The 21,453-nt window shown below is 46.4% G+C and overlaps 1 protein-coding gene across 1 annotated transcript in view; it reads left to right on the top strand.

Annotated features, from left to right (window-relative positions):
• Window positions 1-20,254, top strand: part of STYX (serine/threonine/tyrosine interacting protein) — a 320,814-nt gene extending 300,560 nt beyond the window's left edge. The window contains exons 10-11 of the mRNA XM_086937427.1: window positions 4,022-4,115; window positions 19,287-20,254. Of these exons, the coding sequence (XP_086793553.1) occupies window positions 4,022-4,115; window positions 19,287-19,360 (168 nt within the window). The 3' untranslated portion in view covers window positions 19,361-20,254. The remainder of the gene's footprint in view (window positions 1-4,021; window positions 4,116-19,286) is intronic.
• Window positions 20,255-21,453: the final 1,199 nt, after the last annotated feature.

Below are 21,453 nucleotides of genomic sequence, written 5' to 3'. Positions count from 1 at the left end.
AGCTATTGGCATTGTAAATGATAAACCTTTTTATCTATGTGTTGGTTTTGAAAACAGATAAATAAATGGCAGTCATTTACAATGCTAATAGCTTAAACTCTCGCATTGTAAATGACAATGCCTTTTATTTATGTTTTTAAAAAGAAACATAAATAAAACGCATTATCATTTATAATACCAACAGCCGAAGGGTTTGTGTCACAGTGGGTCAGTGGCAGACTGTCCTCTTTCACAGACCCATCCTGTGGTACTGTTCACTAGATGCCAAAGGTTTGTGCCGCAGTGGGTCAGTGGCAGACCGTCCTGATTGTTGCTGTGTGTCTTTCTTTCTATCTTCCAGTCTCTTCTCTGTGTGCCCCTGACTGCCTCTGCCACTGAGACAGAGTAATATTGTGTGTCTGCCTTTCTATCTTCCTGCCCCTTCCATGACATTGTGACCCTGTGTCACAGAGTCACATTGTTCTTGTCTGGTCAGTGTGTCCATGACTTTCTGATGCTGCCTGCCTCTGACTGTTGTTGTGTCTGCCTTTCCATCTTCCTGTCTTTTCTCGGACTATGTGACCCTGTTGGTCTCTGCCTGTCAAAGAGTCAGATTATTGTTTTGTCAGCCTGCGTGTCTGTTTTATGACTGTGCGTCCCTCTCTGGCATTGAGGCAGATTGTTGTTTTGTGTCGCCCTTCTTTCTCCCCCCCTCTTCTATGACACGGTGATCCTGCCTGCCTGCTGCATAAGAATCTTGCGCAGGAGAGGTCCCGCGACGGGCCCTCTCCTCCAGCCCAGTTACAGGAAACATCAGCGACAGTTTGATATTTAATCACTTAATTTACGGAAATTGCAGTCTGTTCGTCATATTCGAAATGTAAGTTACGAGCCTCCGAATACAAAGTTGCCTGGCTAATTTAGGCCTGCATGGCACACTCTGTGAGGTCGGTCATGGGATATAGTGGGGAAGATGCATTGAGGCAGCAAACAAACAAAAAAACTCACCGCCGCAGCCCGGCTTGAACAGGAAGCCAGGCAACCTGTGTTGGGACGGGGGTGGGGCCGCAAAAAGACAGGAAGCAGACGGGAGCCTACCCCGCGCTCCTGTGCTGAAGCGCTCCTGTGCCCGTCAGCCGGGAGATTTGTGTGTCAGCTAGCGGGGCTCCCGTGCTCGTGGAGAGCCCCGCCTGCTGCTGAGAATGTCCCGCTGCAGAGAGGGACACACGAAAAGAACTCTGTGAGGGGGGGGGATGTGTGCGCGCGCGCGTGTGTGTGTGTCTGTGTGTTTGTGCGCGTGTGTGCCTGTGTGTGCGCGTCTGTGTGTGTTGTGTGTGTGTGTGTGTGTGTATGTATGCATGCATGCATGCGTGCGTGTGTAAAAAGAGCCAGATGACTGGTGTGGGGATGGAAAGTGAAAGTAACCAGCAGGCTTGCAGTGGAGACGGGTGTGCGCGCGTGTGTTTCAGTCTGTGTGGTGTGGGGGCTGGCTGTGTGCGCACAGGAAATGGGCACGGCGCCGTGCGCGCCCACGAGGAGGAATCTGAGACAGCGAGGCGCGTGGGCGATCGCTGTCTCACATTCCCCCAAACACGCCAACAAAAGGTCCATCGCTACGCTCGACTTAAAAAAAAAAATGTCTCAAAGCCGTGCCACAAACAAATTGGCAACAAGGAGTAGCATGGCAGTAAATCTCTACTACTTAATTGGTTGCAAGGTCTGCATTTTAAACTATTTTATGGGTTTAAGGCATCTGCTACTGAGGTGCCCAGTAAATCCCACGGTATAATAATAATGGTGAGATAACTCTGGAGGTTAAAACCTTTGTTGGAGAGATCTGTGTTTTGAGTAGTCCCTGATTTGCATCAAAGTAGTATAGAAGGTTAATGTGTATCCTGCACAGCACATCACGTAATATGCAGGTGAGAGATTTTTATTTTATGTAGCTCTGTATGTAAGTTACTGCTTTGAACACGGATCTTTTTGTTAATTGCAGTTCATAAATTATAATCCTTCTAATATATCAAAGTGAGCTGTGTAGAATGTGACTCCTACACCTTATAACCCTCACTGACTCATGTAACACATCTTGTACGTTGATTTACACACTTAGTGATTTATTATCAATGTCTAATGTGTATGTTATGTAAAGCGCTCTGATACACTGTATTGGGATCGTAGCGCTATAAAAACATCTGCCATTCTTACAGTGCATGCACTTACTTACATAAAGGGACTGAACAAAGTAAAAAGCATGCCTCTCTTACGTACCTGTAAAGAGATAACAAGCTGCGTGCTTTTTTCCCCCTCCGTTGTATTTGCATTTAAGTGAGGTTTCAGGCCATGTTCACAGCTAGCCAGGACTGTGCTAAAGGTTTTTAAATGAGTCTGACTGGACCTGTTACGGGTTTGTTTGTTTATTACATGGTGATGTCACACAACCACATCATCATCATATAATAAACTACTTTCCTCATAAAGGGGAAAGTAGCATCATCTAAATTAAACCGATTGTGCGTCATACCGCACATTGCTTGACCAAACACCATCAAAAAACGTTTTATCTAGGTAGATCGAGGAATTAAAATATTTTTTAATTATGGTTTCATCGTTTTTATGATTAGCATATTTTGGGTGAAATAAAAATTACCCCTATTCTATGCATTGTCATTGATCGTTTCTATTGTAATCCAATCTTAATTTATGATGACCCTTCACACTTTCAAAACACAGCTCCCATTTTAGATCTCTAGAGGAGTCTCTTCTATCACTAATTGGTGCTGGTGAAGGAGCACCCATATGATGAAGCATGCCTCCTTGTGAGGGTTAGGGGTTGTATCCTTTTTAAGATCAGTAAGGTTTATTGCTAAGGACTTTTTTGATGATACAATGATTTTGGGGCATTTTCACCATACGTAGGTGGCATCTGCTTTTTCCAATCCATTGAGCATACTTGCAGGTATATCCCTCGATTGGGACAGCGGAAAGCTAGGACAGGGATGATAACGTGCCTTGGAAGTTTGTGACTTAACTTTTTTAAGTCAATACTTAATTAGGGTGACTTATCGGTTTTGTATGGTTTTGTAATCTGATCTATAGGTTTCTGATTCTGCTAAATCCCCAAATGATGGTAGCATTGCTCAGAAATTATTAATTTGCCCTTAAGTGTTTTAGCAAGATGGTCAGAATGGGACCTTCCTCCAAGACTTTGGGAAAGCTCTGCATTCTGTAATTAAATGTGAGTTAAATGTGAGTTTGTCGGTAGGATGGGAATGTCATTCAGTACCGAGTGATGACGAGCGATCCCTACCTCTCATGCAGTGCCTCAGTAATTTTGCAAGAATCTTTTCTTTGGACTGCTCCTTTGGCGTTGCCAGTTTAGTCACACAAAGCTGTTCTTGCTAGCGCCGAGTAAAGAGAACCCATGTTTTCTAAAGCATCACTGGACAGACTAGAGTTTAAAAATCTACAAACAGGGGGAAACCAGACCTTCTCCATACACAGCCTTGCAATCTGGAACAGCATCCCTGTCACCATCAGAACTGCCCGACCTTTCAAATCCGATTTGTTCTGAATTCTCAGCTCATCGGAGAACACTACATCTACATTGTAGGTTCTACTCCAACAAATTTCGATCCACAATCTTAATTTTCCTGGATTGCCCTCCCTGACGCCCTCCCTTGCTTTCTTGCTGAATCTAAATATCCACGGATCCATACATAAAATACCCATACAGGAAGGCACACGGTGTAATCGTGCCACAATGGATTCTTAAGAGTGCCTTCACATCCCTGTTTAGACGTGGGTGAGAACACATCAGTTCCTGTTGCCTTCTGATTTTTTACTCGGAATGAACCTGATTGAAAATTGTGACTGGATCGAAGATATCAAAGTACATTGCATTGTACATAAATCATTGGTGTTCCCCGAGTAATTTTAACATGATTTATGTAACCCATTTAAAGTAAAATGTCATGCATTTGTAGAAAGACAAACATACATTTTAACGAACGCAATGTTTCGGTCTTATTTTTGGGTTTAGGAATATGAAGCCATATATCTAGCAAAATTAACAATAAAGATGATGTCCCCGTTGCAGATTGGAAGATCGTTAACACTGCAGCCTGGAACCACAGGTAAGGTTTCTTTTAATGAGACCACTTTTACAGAAATACATTCTCTTCGTATCCTTCTGTTTCTCTCTTTGCTGATTTCCCCCCCCCCCCACACACACTTTCCCGCTCTTTTCACTCTTCACCCTTCTCACTCATTGTAGCCTCCGAAGATAAATAATCCATGATTATATTTTTTGTAGTGCACCAATAAATCCCATGTTAATTGCACAGTGGTGCTTCCAGAGTTACAAGCCACCACAGCATGGTTGTATACATTGGCATATAATTATGTTGTGTTATTCATAATTATTTGGTGTGCACCCTCCCAGTCAGGTTTGATAACTTCTTGTCATGGTTTTGAGGATTCCATTGCAGCCCCGAAGTCTGGTGGCGTGTGAGAGTTGGGGGAGGTAGTAGGCAGTGTGAACATGGATGATATTTTGTTGGCTAACAATGTATACAGTTTGTTGACTGTGGCTGGAGATCTTGCTAGCGTGCACTTGCTAAATGGGTTACCTGGGACTGCGTACTGCCTGACGGGTTCATTTTGTGTGAATTAACTAGAGGTATGGTGTTGCAGAGCGCTGATATCTATCTACCTGCTGTATTATCTGGACTGCTAGGTGGGTATTATAAATGATACACTAACTGATCCTCTTATCATCTAAAAATGTGAATATCTGTGTGCAAGTGTGGGATGCAGATGACATGTTAATAAAAATTGCTTTTTGAATGTAAACTAAATATAAATAAATGGAAAACATAAATCTGTTGAGCAGAACTTACTCATGTGGCTCAAACAACACTACTGAATTATACTTTAGAGCAAAAGTAAAAGCAAGAAATGCTGACCTTGTACAATTTACTGTTGAGCATTAAAACTGCCCCTACCTCTTTGAGAACTTTGGAATATTTCACTGTCCTCTTATAGAATGGTGACTTATGTAGTTTTTTTCCTACCCAATGTAAAATATCCCAAACCCTTTCTGCCATTTTGAAAGCTATTTTTGGCTCAGGCACCACATTTGTTGAGTTTTTACATTTGCTCGACATCACTTACATTTTTCTAATAATGTTCCTGTAAAGATTTTTTTTCACCGTCTTTTTCTGAAGGTATTTTAATCTCATTTGTTCTCACAGGCAACATGCCTTCACTTTTTAAAAACTTTCACTTTTGGAGATGTTAAGTGGTATGATTAATGATTTCTTCATTGCCACTTGCTATGCATATATGTTGAGGCAATAATTCTTTCCTTTCATATGCTGGTATATGTGAGGGAGCGAGGCAAGGTCATCTGCATAGTCAAGGTCCTTAATTGTAGAGAATAAGGTCCATCTAGTGCCACTGGCTTGGTCTTCAGTTGTGCGTCACTTCACCCAGTCGATGACTAGGTTAAAGAGCAACACTGACATAATGCATCAGTGTCGCACACTGGTCTTGACCTCTAACCTATACTCCCTATCTTCCACCTTGCAGATCAAATTATCATAAAAGCTCTTGATAAAGAAAACTATCTCTACGGTATGCCCTAGGCTCGCAGTATATGCCAGAGGCTGTCAGTGTGGATACTATCAAACGCTTTCTTAAAATCAGTAAAGTTAATGTATAGTACTTTCTGCCACTCCATATACTGATCTATGATGTTGCTTAGAGGAAGGATCTGATCAACACTCCATCTGCCCTTTCAGAACCCAGCTTGTTTATTTTTCTTCATCAAACCAATCCCAGCACTCCGGTATATTAAAGAAACTGGAACTGCTGTAAAGTCATCTTTAATACAAAATGTTCTGTTTGGATCACATGGAATTGAAGTCCACACATTTTCTCAAGCTAGGTTAGTTGCTTTTCTCACAGCCAATATGTGATCCAATCAAAAAGGAGATGTGTAACCAGCATACAATAGTTCAGCAATTAACACAGTTCAGCCAATTCGTGTTAAGTCAATAGGCAGGTGATACCTTGACTTCTTCAGGGCTGATTAGAGTTTCGATCATTCTGTACTAGGGGATCTCTGTGTATAGTCATAATCCAGTGAATAGTCCCGCCCATGTGCGTGGACCCCGGCAATCAAAAATAATCTCTTAACCTGTCAAATCATGCAGAAACTGCAAAGACACTTAAGAGAGAATTTAAAGACAAATAATGCAGCTTATATCCAAAGGCTACACTGTCCAGTACTTCAACTAGAAATTCCACCAAACAACACCACATACAACACAACCTGCCCAGTTTCTACCATAGAGAAACTTGCCTCCACCAGTAAAAGACTCTGGAAGGATAGAGAGGAAGGCATGGACAGACAAGCCCCATAGGCTGCCATTATGTGGTTTAAATAGGATACTGTGCCTTTAAGAGAACTTTCCAGAACTTTCTCCCAGTATCCCAGAATGCATAGCAGGTCCCTCTTACTTTCAGTTCTTTTTTCCGGCTCCTGCTAACAGGACCCTGGCATTGAGCTCTCCCTTGTTTCAAGGGTTTATTGGATTTTTGTCACTTTTTTGGATAAAAGTGTTTGAGTATATATTTCTTGGTGCTTCTCTTCTCTCCTGTGTGTTGGTTCAGGCTTTTTAGGGCTCTAAAATGCCTGGTCTTTTCGATAAATGCCCATCATGTGGAAGGAAGAAGGCCAAGAGTGATCCACACGACGTCTGCATCGTCTGTCTCCCTGACACACATGTCCCTGAAGACTGTGGCATCTGCCAGCAGCTTTCAGCAAGGACCCTGAGGGACAGGCTGAAGATTAGGCTTCAAGGCCTTGAAGAGAGACGACTGCAGGCTGCAGGTGGGTCTGGGCAGGCTGGGAAGGTTCCCTCTGCCTCTGCTGAGGCCTCTGGGGGGCTCCCCAGAGGCAGGAAGACCAGCAAACGGTCTTGGTTGTGAGAAGTTGGCCTGATATGCAGTGCTCACTATTCTAGTGATCACTATGTATCAGTCCAAACAACCCTTATTGATGATTGGTATTAAGTCAACCTGATAGACCAGCTATCCTAGTAGCTTGGACAAGAGCAGTCTTTAGGCTAAACTCTAGAGGGCGTGTTAAGCCAGCTGTTATACCATCACATATACCCCTTGAACACCAAGTGAAAGGACACCACACAAGTTGTTATGACAATAAAAGGATATTTATTTAGAACACAACAGCCCTGGACTCTTTATGAGGACAGGGCGCTAAGCATAATACAAAGCTCTTAAAGATATACTGAAAGTCGCACAATTTACACAAATGCCCGAGGGGTGCGAAAGCCATATACTCTAAAAGTGGAATGCGAAATACTAGCAGGTAAGTAACTAGTCTCAAAGGCTTTAGGATCGCTAGGACTGGACTACTGAACCTTCAGATTACGAGCTGGAGGCCTAGGGAGATCGGGTGCAGAGTGTGCACTCTCACGCGGGATGTGGGACAAAGTCTATGGATGCTAGATTTCGTAAAGTTAGTGTTATCGGACGAATCCGACTAGGTAGAGCTGAAACGAAAAAGGATCTGGACACTTAGATAGTTAAGCTATGCTGGAGCACCAAAATACTCAGAAAACAATGGTAACGGCTTAAAAGAGCGCACAGCACAAAGTCCAGGTATATGTAATCAAATAGTATGTCAAAGTGGTGCTCAGGAAGAGGTGGGGGACTGGTTACCACAGTCTCCAAGACAAACCAATGGTCCAAACAATTACTGTAATCCTCCGAGCACTCAATCAGATATCAAGAAAAGTCTTATATAGTTTGCACTATTTCTTTTAATGTCCAATCTTCCATCAAATAAATTCCAGACTTTTCTTGATATCTGATTGAGTGCTCGGAGGATTACAGTAATTGTTTGCACCAAAATACTCAGGTTACCTAGCCCAGGGGCTGCGGCTGCATAGGGCTGAAAAGACGCCGGGAATCCTCGTTGCAGTCTATGGAGCCTGAAAGAAGAAGTTGCTGGCAGGCGACCAGTGATGAAGTTCGATGTGATCCAAGCCTAGATCGGTGATGAAGGATACCTGTAAGCAGAGGGGACCAAGTTCTGAATCACTAGCCAGTGATTAGATGGGCACCAGGATGGCACCGGACGAAGTCACCTCGACCAGGTGAGTGGGCGACGCTGGGCTCTGCAGTCTCTCGGACCAGGAGGCGTTGTCGGCGACCAGGATGGAGGTGCGAGCTGTCCCACGAAGGTATCTGCTGTCGACATCGCTGGACCCAGGATTGGGGCAACAACTCTTGGCAAATGCAAGCCCACGCGGTGGACTCAAAATGGCGTCTGGAGTGGACCAGGAGGGTCCGGGGTGCTCCTCTGTTGGAGGGGAGCAAGGGCCAGCCTGGAGCAGCCAGACCAGCGATGGAGATGTCGTCGTTCGTCGTCAAGAGGGCTACAAGCCAGCAGGCAAGTGGCCGGACAACGCGGTGAGCAGCAAAGAGCAGAAGGGCCCCACGCAGATCTCGTGGATGCTGGGGGGCTGGACTTCGGTGCTGGAGCTGCTCAGGGTTATGGCTTCTCAAACCCCAAAGCACTCACTCGAGGATCCCTCGGCGGTCGTGCTGGATAAGTGTAGTGCAGTTCTGAAGATGGCCGGTCCCTCGAGGTCTCATCACACCCACGAATCTCAGCTGGGCTGATAATGTAGGTAGAGGTCAGAGGTGCATGGGAAGCCGGGTCTCGTCGTGCTGGTCGGTCGGATTCCGGAGGAAGGACGTGCAGCAAACCGCAGGTTATTTAGTTGGTGCCCGCAGATGCAGGGGGACTACTCCTTAGTCACAAGGGAGAAATCTTAGGAAGAAGTCTTGAGTTCCTTTCGTAGAAAGTAGTTTCAGGATTCAAAGATGATCTAATTTGGAAGGGTCCCCGCTCCCACCTTTATTCTAAAGAAAGGGGCTGGTACGGGACTAGGTCCTGCCCATGGGTGGGACCAGGAAGGGGGGTGGTTACACCCCTCTCCCATGCCGGACTTTCCCCAGCTCAGGGGCTGGTGTGCCCCTGGAACTGGTTCTAGCCGGCCTATGCATAGTGAGCACCGGGGTGCCACTTGCAGTCACCTTCCTATTCAGCCCTGCCTACCCAGGATACACAAAACCCTGTCGGGGATGGTGCTAGCACCGCCCCTGACAGGAAACCCTTTGTCCAAGCTCTCCTCGCTGGAAGGACTCCCAGCAGCAGGAGGTCAGACTTGTGTCTGTGGTGGCAGCATCCATTTTGTGATGCTGAGGCTCGAGTTAACTTTAACCGGGGTTCACAGTTACATACATGTCGTGTCCCTCTAGAAGGGTGGAATGCTAACCCCGTCGCCAGAATTGGCGAGGGGTTAGTATTCCAATTCGTATGACACCTTACTCGACATGTTTTGATAAAGCGATACCAAAGTTGGCATATAACCGCGAGGATTATAATGCACTTAAGAGTATATGGTATGCGTTATCATGGAACAGCTATTAGGACTTGGTTCCGCAAGCTGCAAACGGGCTCAGCTCATGCCAGAGCACCATCTCGCATGATTCCAAGCACTCTGCCTTCAGGATTGTTAAGGCCTGCCATAGGAGTGACTGATAGAAATCTATGTGTCCATTTTAGGGTTAGATAGAGGTATACTATATCTAAAGCAAAGGGTGATTACACCACCTTGCCCCAGCTATCGTGCAGCCAATTGTGTCAGATTTAGATGGCCAGCCAGGGGTGGCATAATACATGCTGCAGCCCCTGGTAGGCCCTGGGTACACCTATGCCCTGAGTTACAGGGTCTGACAAGGTGGCCCAGTACCAATTGGTAAATGCACCTAAGGTACACGTGTCAATTTAGTGAGAGAACATCTAGGCTGTGGGTCTGATTAGCAGGCCCACAGCCAGGGAAGTCGTAAACCAGTGAAGCAAAAAGCAAAAATCTGGGGTGATCATAGGATTGCAGACCCTACTCTCCTACACCGGTCTCCGTCGGCGTCGATTGCCTCGACGACTACGTCGAGAGGGATGACGACGGTGTGTTCCCCATCTCCCCGGGGCTCCGGGTCGAGACGGCGTGAAGATTTGACGTCGAAGGGCCTGGATAGGCCGCCGTCGAGACCAACGTCGACTGCATCTTCATCGTCGACGTCTGCGTCGAGCTATCGACGTCGAAGATGGAGCGACCGGCATCTGCGCTCGCCGTCGAGGCGACAACGCCGGTCGCCGTCGAAACAAAGGTCGGCGTCGAGGGACTCCTCGACGTCGAGGACCTCGAGAAGGAGGAATCGACGCTCGTTGTCGAGAATGGAACGATCGGCGTCGCGGAGGCGGCGTTCAGCGTCGAGGAAGAAGAGGTGGACGTCGCGGAAGCGGCGTTCGACGCCAGAGTCGCGGAGGCGACGTTCGACGCCGGAAAAGCGACGCTCAACGTCGAAGGAAGAGATCGGCGTCTAGGAGTCGCTCCAACTCTCCTAAACGGCGCAAGAGGAGTTCTGGCGCCAGAAGTCAGGCTGGATCTAGTGGAGGACGCAAGAGAAAGCGATCTTCTGCGGAAGGGGCTGGGTCACAGTCCCCTTCGCCGAAGGAGTCACCGGGCTCGGTGGTGTATACACCAACTCGACCGAAGTCGCCCCCTCCTCCTGTACCTAAGGAGGAACCTCCCACCAACCCTCCACTTCCGCCAGGACGACCACTGCCACCGCTTCCACCGCATGGGCCTGCCCCTCGGTCAGTGATACCCCCGGTCCCTCTGCCGAGGTCCACGCCCTTGCCTCCTCTGCCGACACCTCCTAAGGGGACCCCTAGACCTAGGCCCCAGGAAGACGCCCCCACGGAAACCTGTGGAGCGTCCACGGGCCGGGAGATCACGCTCTCGCTCTAGGAGGAAGGAGCGATCGCGCCAAAGGTCTTCCACGCGTCGAGACACCGCCATAGGAGGCACAGATCTCGCTCTCGCACGAGGTCCTCAGGGACCAGGGACTACTCTCCGACCTTGTCGGGGTCACCGGACACAAGGGTGTCGCCGATTGATGACCTGGTGGCGTTCCATGATGTCCTTTTGAGAGGCGCTGCCAAATTGGGCATATCTTTGACGGTGCCCATGCCTAAGACATCAGTCATTTTCGAGACACTGCACCAGAAACACCTGTCTCATCCACTGCTGCCTCTGGTGCCAGGCCTGGAGGAACCGGCCATGGACCTTTTCCTCACCCCTGCGGTGAGTAAGGCAGCCCCATCGAGATTGCTGAAAAAATACCGGGCTCCCGATTCGGACCCGGCCTTTCTAAGGGCGGAACCTCCTCCGTATTTGGTGATTGTGACGGCGGCCCGCAAACAACATGGCACCACCCAGTCATCCACGGTTCCCCCGGATAAAGAGTCTAGATGGATGGATTCAGCTGGAAGGAAAGTATGTGGAACATCGGCGACCTCTATGAAGGCTGCGAGTGCCACGGCCTTGTTGGGACGCTACGACCGCGCCATCTGGGTCTCTCTCCAGCAGTTTGCGGAACACTTGCCTCGCGAGAAGTGGGAAGGCTTCCAGGAAGTGCTCAACGAAGTGATGCTGATAGCGAATCAGATTATCAGCGCTGCAGCAGACTCATCCCTATTAGCGGCACATGGTTTTTGCCATGGGGTTAACCAGCGATGTCACGCCTGGCTCCGCCTTACGTCACTAAAACCGGACGCACAGCAAAGGGTAGCCAACCTCCCATTCTCTGGCGAGACCCTTTTTGGGAAACATGCGGATGACGAAATGGCCCACATGAAGGCGGAGGCCGAAACGCTCACGGCTGTGGGCCTGGAGAGGCCCAAAGAAGCGAAGAAATCGTACCGCCCATTCCAACGGCGGTTCGGTGGGCCGGGCAGAGGACGTAGCCAACCTTCGGGTCAGTCGCAGCAACATCAACAGTTCCGTAAGCCGTTCCAGAAACACCCGAAGGGCAGAGGAGGCCAACAGTCTGCTCCAGCGACCAAGGGCCCGGCCGGGTCTAGGCCCTGAGCACTTACTTCCCCCGGATCTGTTACCCACTCCGGTAGGGGGAAGCATTCAATTTTTTCTGGCAGAGTGGAGAAAAATTACTCAGGACAAGTGGGTGCTGAAAATTGTTTGCAATGGATACAGTCTTCGGTTCACCAGCCCGCCTCCAGCAATTCCACCGGTCAGCTCGCAGTTTCAGCTGCGCGAGCTTCAGGCGGAGGCAGATATCCTGTTAAGGAAAAGGGCGATAGAAGACATACCTCTGTCTCAGAGAGGAAGAGGTCTGTACTCCCGGTTCTTCCTGGTTCGCAAGAAGGACAAGAACAATTTCAGACCCATTCTGGATTTGCGACAGGCAAACAGATGGATTCGCAGGGAAAAGTTTTGCATGCTGTCGTTGCATCAGATTTATCCTCAGTTGCAACAGGGAGACTGGCTATGTGCTATAGACCTACAAGATGCGTACTTCCATGTGCCCATTGCACACAAACACAGGAAGTTCCTGCGGTTCCAAGTCGGCGCCAATCATTATCAATACACAGTACTCCCATTCGGACTAAAGTCTGCGCCGAGAACATTCTCGAAGTGCATGGCGGTGGTAGCAGCACACCTACGGAAGAACAAGGTGTTTGTCTACCCGTACCTGGACGATTGGTTGATCAAGGCATCCTCCTTCTCGGAAGCGCGAGCACACTTCCAGAAGACGTGCGTTTTCTTGAACAAGCTGGGGTTGCACATCAACATGTCCAAGTCTGTCCCGACTCTGGTCCAATGCATACAGTACTTGGGAGCCTCCATCAATACGCTGTCAGCAAGCGTGTCTCCTTCGGAAGAGCGACGATTATCACTCCATCGGAAGGCTCAGGCTCTTATGACCACTCCATCTACAACAGTGAGGACGGTGTCTTCTCTTCTGGGATCGATGGCCTCTTGTATCTTCCTGACGCCACACGCACAGCTGCACATGAGACCTCTGCAGGAGTGCTTGGAAGACCAGTGGGATCAGAGGAAAGGATCTTGGGACGACAAGATACGACTGTCTCTGCATGCTCTTCAGTCTCTGAAGTGGTGGTGTTCAGCGGAGAATCTCCTCAGAGGGGTTCCCTTCCACAAGGACATTCCCACGCAGACTGTCGTGACGGATGCTTCTCTCCAGGGGTGGGGAGCGCACTCCCCAAACCTACAGATTCAAGGAACGTGGTCCCCGATGGAGGCCACGTATCACATCAATTTCCTGGAACTCAGAGCTGTTCACTTGGCACTGAAGGCCTTTCTTCCGTCCTTTCAGACCAACTCTCTGCTTGTACAGATGGACAATACCACCACGATGTATTACCTCAACAAGCAGGGGGGCTCGAAATCACGCACTCTGTCACAGGAGGCGCAGACGATCTGGCACTGGCTTCTGGCCAGAGGACTGACGATAACGGCTACCCACCTGCCAGGTGTGCAGAATGTTCAGGCGGACGCACTGAGCAGACTGATTCAGGAAAACCACGAATGGGTCATAAACGACGAAGTACTAGGAGAAGTCTTCGCAAGGTGGGGGACTCCAGACGTAGATCTGTTCGCCACGGCCGAAAACAGCAAATGCCTAGACTTCGTCTCCAGGTACTACCAGCAGGGGACGCTGGGGAATGCGCTATGGATCAACTGGTCGAACAGCTTTCTGTATGCTTTTCCACCCATTCCCCTGATTCCGGCGGTGCTCATCAAGCTGTCCCAGTCCAGGGCACGGATGATCCTGATTGCCCCGGAATAGCCCAGGCAGTCGTGGTTCACGGACCTGCTTCACCGGTCTCTCCTTAAGCAGATACGGCTGCCGTGCAGGCCGGACCTTCTCACGAAGTTCGGGGGGCAGATGTTGCACCCCAACCTCTCGTCTTTGAGTTTGGCGGCATGGCTCCTGAGATAGTGCAATATGGCCATTTGAATCTACCAGAAGATTGCATGGTCATACTGAAGGAGGCTAAGCGACCTTCCACTCGGACTTCCTATGCTTACAAGTGGAAGAGGTTCTGTATCTGGTGCAAGTCCAAGAACTATGACCTGACGACGTGCAAGGAAGACGTCATCCTTCCTTACCTTCTACATTTGGCGCAGTCTGGCCTTAATGTTCATTCCATTAAGGTTCATCTCGCTGCATTGACTGCCTACAGGAAATGCCCTTCAGACTTCTTCCAGATCCCTGTGATCAGATTTTTTGGAAGGCTTGAAGAAAGTATTCCCTCCTGTCTGGCTTCCTTCGCCTTCATGGGAATTGAATGTGGTGCTGTCCTGATTGATGAAGGAGCCTTTTGAACCTATTCATAAGGCTTCGTTGCAGCACCTGTCCTGGAAGGCGGCGTTCCTCGTGGACATTACATCGGCCCGCGGGGTGAGTGAAATTCAAGCGTTGTGTTGCCAAGAACCTTATACTGTATTTCATACTGCTAAGGTTGTTATGCGTACTCACCCTAAATTTCTTCCCAAAGTTATTTCTGATTTTCATGTCAACCAGACCATAACTTTGCCTACGTTTTTTCAGAATCCTTCATCTCCAGCGGAAAGGTCTTTACATTCCCTGGATGCTAGGAGGGTGTTGAAATTTTATCTGGATAAGACCAAAGATATTCCTAGGTCAGACCAATTGTTTATCAATTTTGGATCAGTCAGGACCGGTCTTGCTACCTCTAAACAGTCCATCTCTAGGTGGATTCTGTCCTGCATACAACTGTGTTAGCAAAAGGCTAATAAGACCTTAGGGGGTAAACCTAAGGCTCACTCCACCAGGGGCAAAGCTGCCACGACGGCTTTGCTCCGTAATGTTCCCATTGCAGAAATCTGCAAGGCGGCCACTTGGAAGTCGGTCCTTACCTTTGCTAAGCATTACTACCTGGACACTGATGCCAGGGCAGACGCTCAGGTGGGGCATGCTTCGCTGCGAAATCTGTTCGCACAATAGTGGTGTTATTTCTCGTTTCTCCACCTCCATTGCCATTCTATTCACTAGATTATGACTATACACCGAGATCCCCTACTACAGAAGGAGTAGTTTCTGTCCTGTAACTCCAGTTCTGTAGTAGGGATATCTCTGCCTATGGGGATTGTCTGTCCAGGTCTTCCTCTCTATCATTCCAGAGGGGTTTTTTGCTGCTGAGGCAAGGGAAATCTGGACAGACGTTGCTGTTTGTGGATTTTTGGTGGAATTTCTAGTTGAAGTACTGGACAGTGTAGCCTGGTTTTATAGGCTGCATTATCTGTCTTTAATTCTCTTTTAAGTGTCTGTGCAGTTCTGCATTTTTTTCGACACCTTAAGAGATTATTTTTGATTGCTCCGGGGTCCACGCACATGGGCGGGACTATTCACTAGATTATGACTATAACAGAGATACCCCTACTACAGAACTTGAGTTACAGGACAGAAACTACTGCTTCTACCACATCCCACTATAGTAATATCCAAATATATTTTGTGGAAGATAAGTTTATATAAAGTGTGCGTGTCACTGTTGCACAACAAAAATTGTTCTCTCCAGTGTGCGTGTAACTGTTGTAACGTGATGAAAATGCCCCACAATTACTGCAAACATAACTCTTGTGCCTCAAAAGAGAGTCTGTCTAGTGTGTGTGTCACTGTCGTAACACGCGGTGAAAATGCCTCAAAATTACCCCAAACGTACCTCTTGTACTTCGGAAGAGACGCCTTGTTTTGAAATGAATAAAAAATATTGAAACCGTCAAATCGTCTGACCCGAAGATTCAGCTTAAAAGTCCAGATCTCCACACCTAAGATGGCCGCCACGCTAGTCTGAAAACGTGATGACGCTTAGCACTGCATGATCCCACAATGCAATGCTTCCTTGTGACGGCAGAGAATGACGCTTCTCCTCTCGCTGTGGATGACGCTTCTCGTCTCACAATCCAAAGAGAACGTCTTGACATGGAGAGAACTTCTCCGAACTACCCGCAATGCAAACGCTCGAGCACGGTAAGTTTGAAAAATGTGCTCTCTGCATTACAACGTTGTGAGTAGTTATGAGACGATACAACATTTGAAGCAATTACATACAGTATTTGCGTGACGATACTTGCTTGATAGTCCCAAATTTCACCTAACGGAGCTGTCACAATTCACATTAACGGCTTCATTTTCCAGCGAAATAACGAACCTCAAATGTCACAATTGAACTTTCTTAAGCATTTCCACAGAAAGTTACGATATTAATGGTAACAAAAGGTAGAAATCAGAGTAATTTTTGCTAAGATTCCTTGTCGATAAAGTTGCGTGCTCCAATTAACAATAGTGTAAACAAAAAAAAATTGTCTGAAGTTTCGCTCAAGTTTTATAAATAAAGGGAACGCCAAAGTTATTAATTAAGGAGTTTCTTCCAAGTATAGAAGGGAAAATCCCAGCAATTGAAAATTACAGTACCTTCCAAACGATGTGTATCCAAATTGAGTTTTAAAGTTCTTTCTTCTTTTGAAGATGATTTATCCAGGAGTAACGTTGAGATCCTTTCATCCATCCCATCCTTCGTCGCCAATTGTAAGAATCGGGGAAGCAGAACAAGACTTTAAGTAGGTTTATTCAGGAGAAATAATCTCATCCACAGGAAAGATGTCTTCCGTACATCTACCAGGCTTCAACTGACTAAACTCTAAACATAACATTCTTGTCTTCACTACATAGCATTCCATAGCTCCTAGCAACAGGAACCAAGATGCCACACCAACTCTTTGTAGGGTATATTGAGGCCAAGAAAGGGAAGGCTATACAGAAACAAACCATCTCCCTATGGATTGTGCTCTGCATATAAATCTGCTATACGCTGGCCAAAAAGCAACGACCGGAGGGCATGCACACTCATTCTCCCAGAGCAAAGCTGTGACCACGTGTTAGGCAGTGTAGTTCCAGTCTTGGACATCTGTCGGGCTGAAACGTGGTCTTCACTGCACACGTTCAGAAAGCACTACTGCATGGAAAGTCCGGTCCATCGGGAAGGAGATTTTGCCCATTCTCTCCTACAGGACTTCCTGGCTTAAGTTGGGTTTGTAGACTCGGCTTCAGGAGGCATTACTTGAGTATCTATTCTAAGGTAAGGAATCTGCAGCTAGAAGTCTCTCTCAGATGAACAAGTTACTTAGCTTCAGGGAAGCCTCATCTGGTAGAGACTCTATCTAACTGCAGTTTCCTTACCGATCCTTCCTGCGCTGCGATCTGATTAACGGATGAGGGCTTCCCCTTGCAATTGGCCATAGCAACTCACACCAGTGGCATTCTTTATCATGGCTCCGCGCTGGGGGTACTGCTCGAAAATTGTTAGATCCAGTCTGACACCTGGGGATATTTCTATGGTAAGGAATCTACGGCTAGATAAAGTCTCTACCACATAAGACGTTGCCGAAGGGGAGAGGATGTTGTCTGACGGCTAGGGCAGTCTACCTCTAATCTGGGAAACCGGGTACGAGTCTCCGCAACAACGCTCAACATCCTGTGATTGTGGGCAAATCAATTAATGTCCCTGTGCCTGAAAATAAAAATGAATGCGTCCGCCTGTAATTCAACTGGTGTTCATGTAAAGCGCACTGACACCTGATACCTTTGGGTCAAGTTTTCGCTATATAAAACTGTGAGAAGGAACTTGTTTGTTATTGCTTAAGGCTATCTTTCCTTCGTGCTTAGCTCAACCTTACATACCATTCAGCATGAGGGACATGGCAGATTACATTTCGAGTAGAACTGGCAACCTGCACCTTCCGCCACCTTTTAGGCATACTACTGGGAAAAGTAGTGAGTTACATCTGTGCATAGAGAGGTGCATGTTTAGTTTTAAATGTACAACTTTTGAATTGGACCCACTGAATCTAAACCGAAATTATTTAATTGGTCTGCTTTTATTCTGAAAATCTATGGGTGAAGCAGCGATGAATGGACGGGGAGGGGAAAAGCAGAACACCTGGGACAGGAAAATGTGCAAAAGCACACAAGCGAGAAAGTAACACGGAGGGCAGGGAGGGAAAAGCAGAACACCAGGGAAAGCAACATGTGCACAAGCACATGAGTGAGAAAGCAACATGGAGCATGGGGAGAACACACAAGGAAGAGAGCTGGAAAACACATGCACTATCATGACGTGCTTAGGTTAAAATAAAAAGTTCCCTAAAAGAGAGCAGCTGAAGGACAAGAAGCCAGCAAATCAAAGCGATTGTAAAGAGGCTATGCTTCAGAGGAGGGACAAACACAAGATGGACAAGCTGGGACAAGAAAAAACATTGAATATGAAGCAAGTAAATGGGTGACAATGTAATGTATTACTTGTAAAGCGCACTTTTGCCAGCCGGTGTCCTGGCGCTGTATACCACTGGGGAACCCGTCCTGGCTTTCCCTGTGGGATGGTCCCTACTGGGAGTCCCCAAGGTGGAGCCAGGCATCCCCGGCGTTGATGGGGCCGTTGTGGAGATTAGGCAAGCTATTGCAATGCCCAGAGTTGCAGAGTGGGACCCCTGGTTAGAGTAGGCGCCGAGGCGAGAATTATCGAGTCCGCTGACCTTGGTCCACGACCCTGCCGCGTCGGGAATTGAACCCTGGTCCCGGGCCGACTTCTGCTTCCGGGTCTGCTGCCTCCAACCAGTGAGCCACACCACAATAAAGCCAACGAGTGGGCATGGGGTCTGTAAGCCCCTGTAAGTTATTAGTAAACCCACTATATGCCTTTTGCAGCCAGACAGCTTGCGTGTCTATTAGACCCAACTTAAAAATCAGACAAAAGACAGGTAAACAGTAAGGGATGTAGGGATAGAGGTTATGACATGGAGTAAGAGAAGGGTTAGCAAAAAAGAGCTAGATTACAGTTCGGTTAAGATAAATAGGGCAGGGGGGCTCCCTCAGTAAAAAGAAAAGATTTAATTGCATCGGGAGTTCCCAAAATTAAAATATCGCCTTTTTTGGAAAGCACTAAACAAAAATGTACATCCTGGATTTAATATTTGACTTAATTTAAAAGGGATTATTTGACCTGAAAGTATTTGGAACTCCAAAAGCTCTAAGTCCGAAATATATTGTCTTAGAATGTACTGGAGGGTGCCTCGAGCTAGAGCCACAGTAGGAATTGTGTTGATTTAATTTTTTTGCTAGACTGTCACAAAACTAAATTTTTTAATCTTTGATGCGTGTGCATGTTTTAGCTCAGGTCGCATTGTCAAAAAGGGTTGGTATGGTGATATATATATATATATATATTTATATATATATATATATATATGGCTTGTACCTTGTTGGGTTTACCATATTCAAAAGTACTTCTCTTCTAGGAGGTCTGAAGCGGACGTACGAGGAGGAAGATGAATTTGGAAGTATGCAAGTGACCGCTGCTCAAGATGGATGACATTAGCTTGTGGCTGTACAGTGTACATGAATTGGAATACATAGGAAAGATATTAATATTGTGGAAGGGTAAAACACAGCTTGTTTTGTAACACTTTGCCTCAACTTCTTCGGAAATGCATCGAAGCAATGAACTACTAGAAAGACTACAAGTCCCTAATTGATTGTTTTATTATTTTTACACTTGACCATTTTATTAAAAAAGCAAGACTTTTGGGCCTGTTAACAGGTATTACTGCAATAATGCACTTTCATACTTGAACTTTATATGAAGTTATTACATGACGTAAAATGCAAACAAGTTGGGGAATGAGAAATTGTTTATAAAAAGTTATTTGTATAATTTATACTTCAAATCTTTAGTAAAGAAATGTTTTTTCTAAAATGTACTTTGTGTTTTGTACATAAACTTTTATAGCTTCACATGTTAAGGATGTTTTAACGCACATACAGAATGTGATGATGTACCCCACAATTGGGGAATATTTTATGCTTCATTGGTACACAGTCTATTACTTCTGTGGGAATTCTGCATACTTTTAAATAACTTTCTACCCCGCTGAAATGTATTTTTTAGCTCCTATTTCTCTGGGTGGTATATAGGTGCACATACAATCCTAAGAAAACGACTCTGCAAGATGCCTAAGCAAGGGCTGGGAATTTCAGGAAATTTCTGGGTTTCGGGAGGGTAATCTGATTCCGGTAATTAGCAGTGTCACAGCAGCCGACAGGACTGCTATTGCAGCTTTGCTGTGCCCGGGTTTTCTTTGTTCACTTGCAACATATTTTATTGTAAACCTAAGTTTCCTCAATCTTTCATTATCTTTGTAAATGTAGTACAAATATTTTTGTCCCCAAATAAACAGATCAACACATCCAGATGAAATATAACAAAGAATAACGGTTCTTAGTACTTTTCTGTTTATTGAAGAAATGTATGACATGTCAAAGTAACATTATGATCAACAAAATACATCTTGTAATTTTGTGGTACATCAGTATGTGTAAAAAAACAAAACAAATGGATGGCATTGTGCTCATGAAGAGATTAATCACGTGCCTACCTCCCTCAGTGGAACCTTTTTCAAAACCTAAACCATCAGTAAGCATTTACAAAGCCAATAAGTCTCGCCTATGGGAGAGTCATTGGCATTGTCAACTTCTTTTAGCCATGTTGTACAGCAGTGCACAAGTAAAAGTTTGAGAAAACTGATCACTGCTGCATCATAGCGCTTTTTTCCCTATCTCTGCTTTCACAAAAATAAAAAAAAGTTTAATATATTTCGTTTAAGCTGAACTTTGACATTTTGGCCGCGCATGAAGACAGCTACATTTTGGCAATGCAGAGCACGGAGCACAGTGCGCTTTGCATCTTTGTAGCATCTTGACACATTGATATGGCTTTTGGGGGCTTTTTTTTTAGGACAAGAGGGGCAGGCAATGAAGAGGGAGGGGGTGGATGAGGCAAGCAGCAACTTGGGAGATGCAAACCGGACAAGCAACAATTGAGGAGAAAGGTGGGGGTCCGGGAAAGAAACCATGCATGTGGTGGCGGAAGGAGGGTGGTGAAAGTAAATGGAAACAAAAAGTACCTCTAAAAGCAATGAGCAGTGGGAGAACACTGAGCAAGGTAAACAGTACCTGGGCCACTCTTCAAGGAAGGGACAAAATACACGAAGTAAAGTCTGCCCTTGCTGACTAAAAGTAAGCTAGGAAATGCGTGACGATGAAGCCAACCAATGGTAAGCAATATGCGGGCTCTAAGAAAACACAATGTTTGCAAGTGACTGCACACATGCTCTTAGACGAGACCTAAAGTATAGAATGTGGGGGGAGTGCAAACTGTCGAAGGTGCCCACCAAACATATTGAAGGGCTTAAAATAGTCAACAGTGTCTTCAAAACATGTGTGTCCTGGCTCAGGGGAATAGCCTTTTCCACACAGTCTTTACCACAAAGGTAATTATACTTTTACCACACAATACAAGTGAGGTGAGGGTCAATGCTGGCTGGTGACTTTTGAAAGTGGTGGGGTATGACGTGTGAGCCAGAATGTGAGTGAGACAGGAATAGATGGTTGTGGGGTCCCTCACTG

Source organism: Lissotriton vulgaris, chromosome 9 (genome assembly GCF_964263255.1).
Source record: "Lissotriton vulgaris chromosome 9, aLisVul1.2, whole genome shotgun sequence".
NCBI lineage: Eukaryota > Metazoa > Chordata > Amphibia > Caudata > Salamandridae > Lissotriton > Lissotriton vulgaris.
This window is presented reverse-complemented; position numbering and strand designations above follow the sequence as displayed.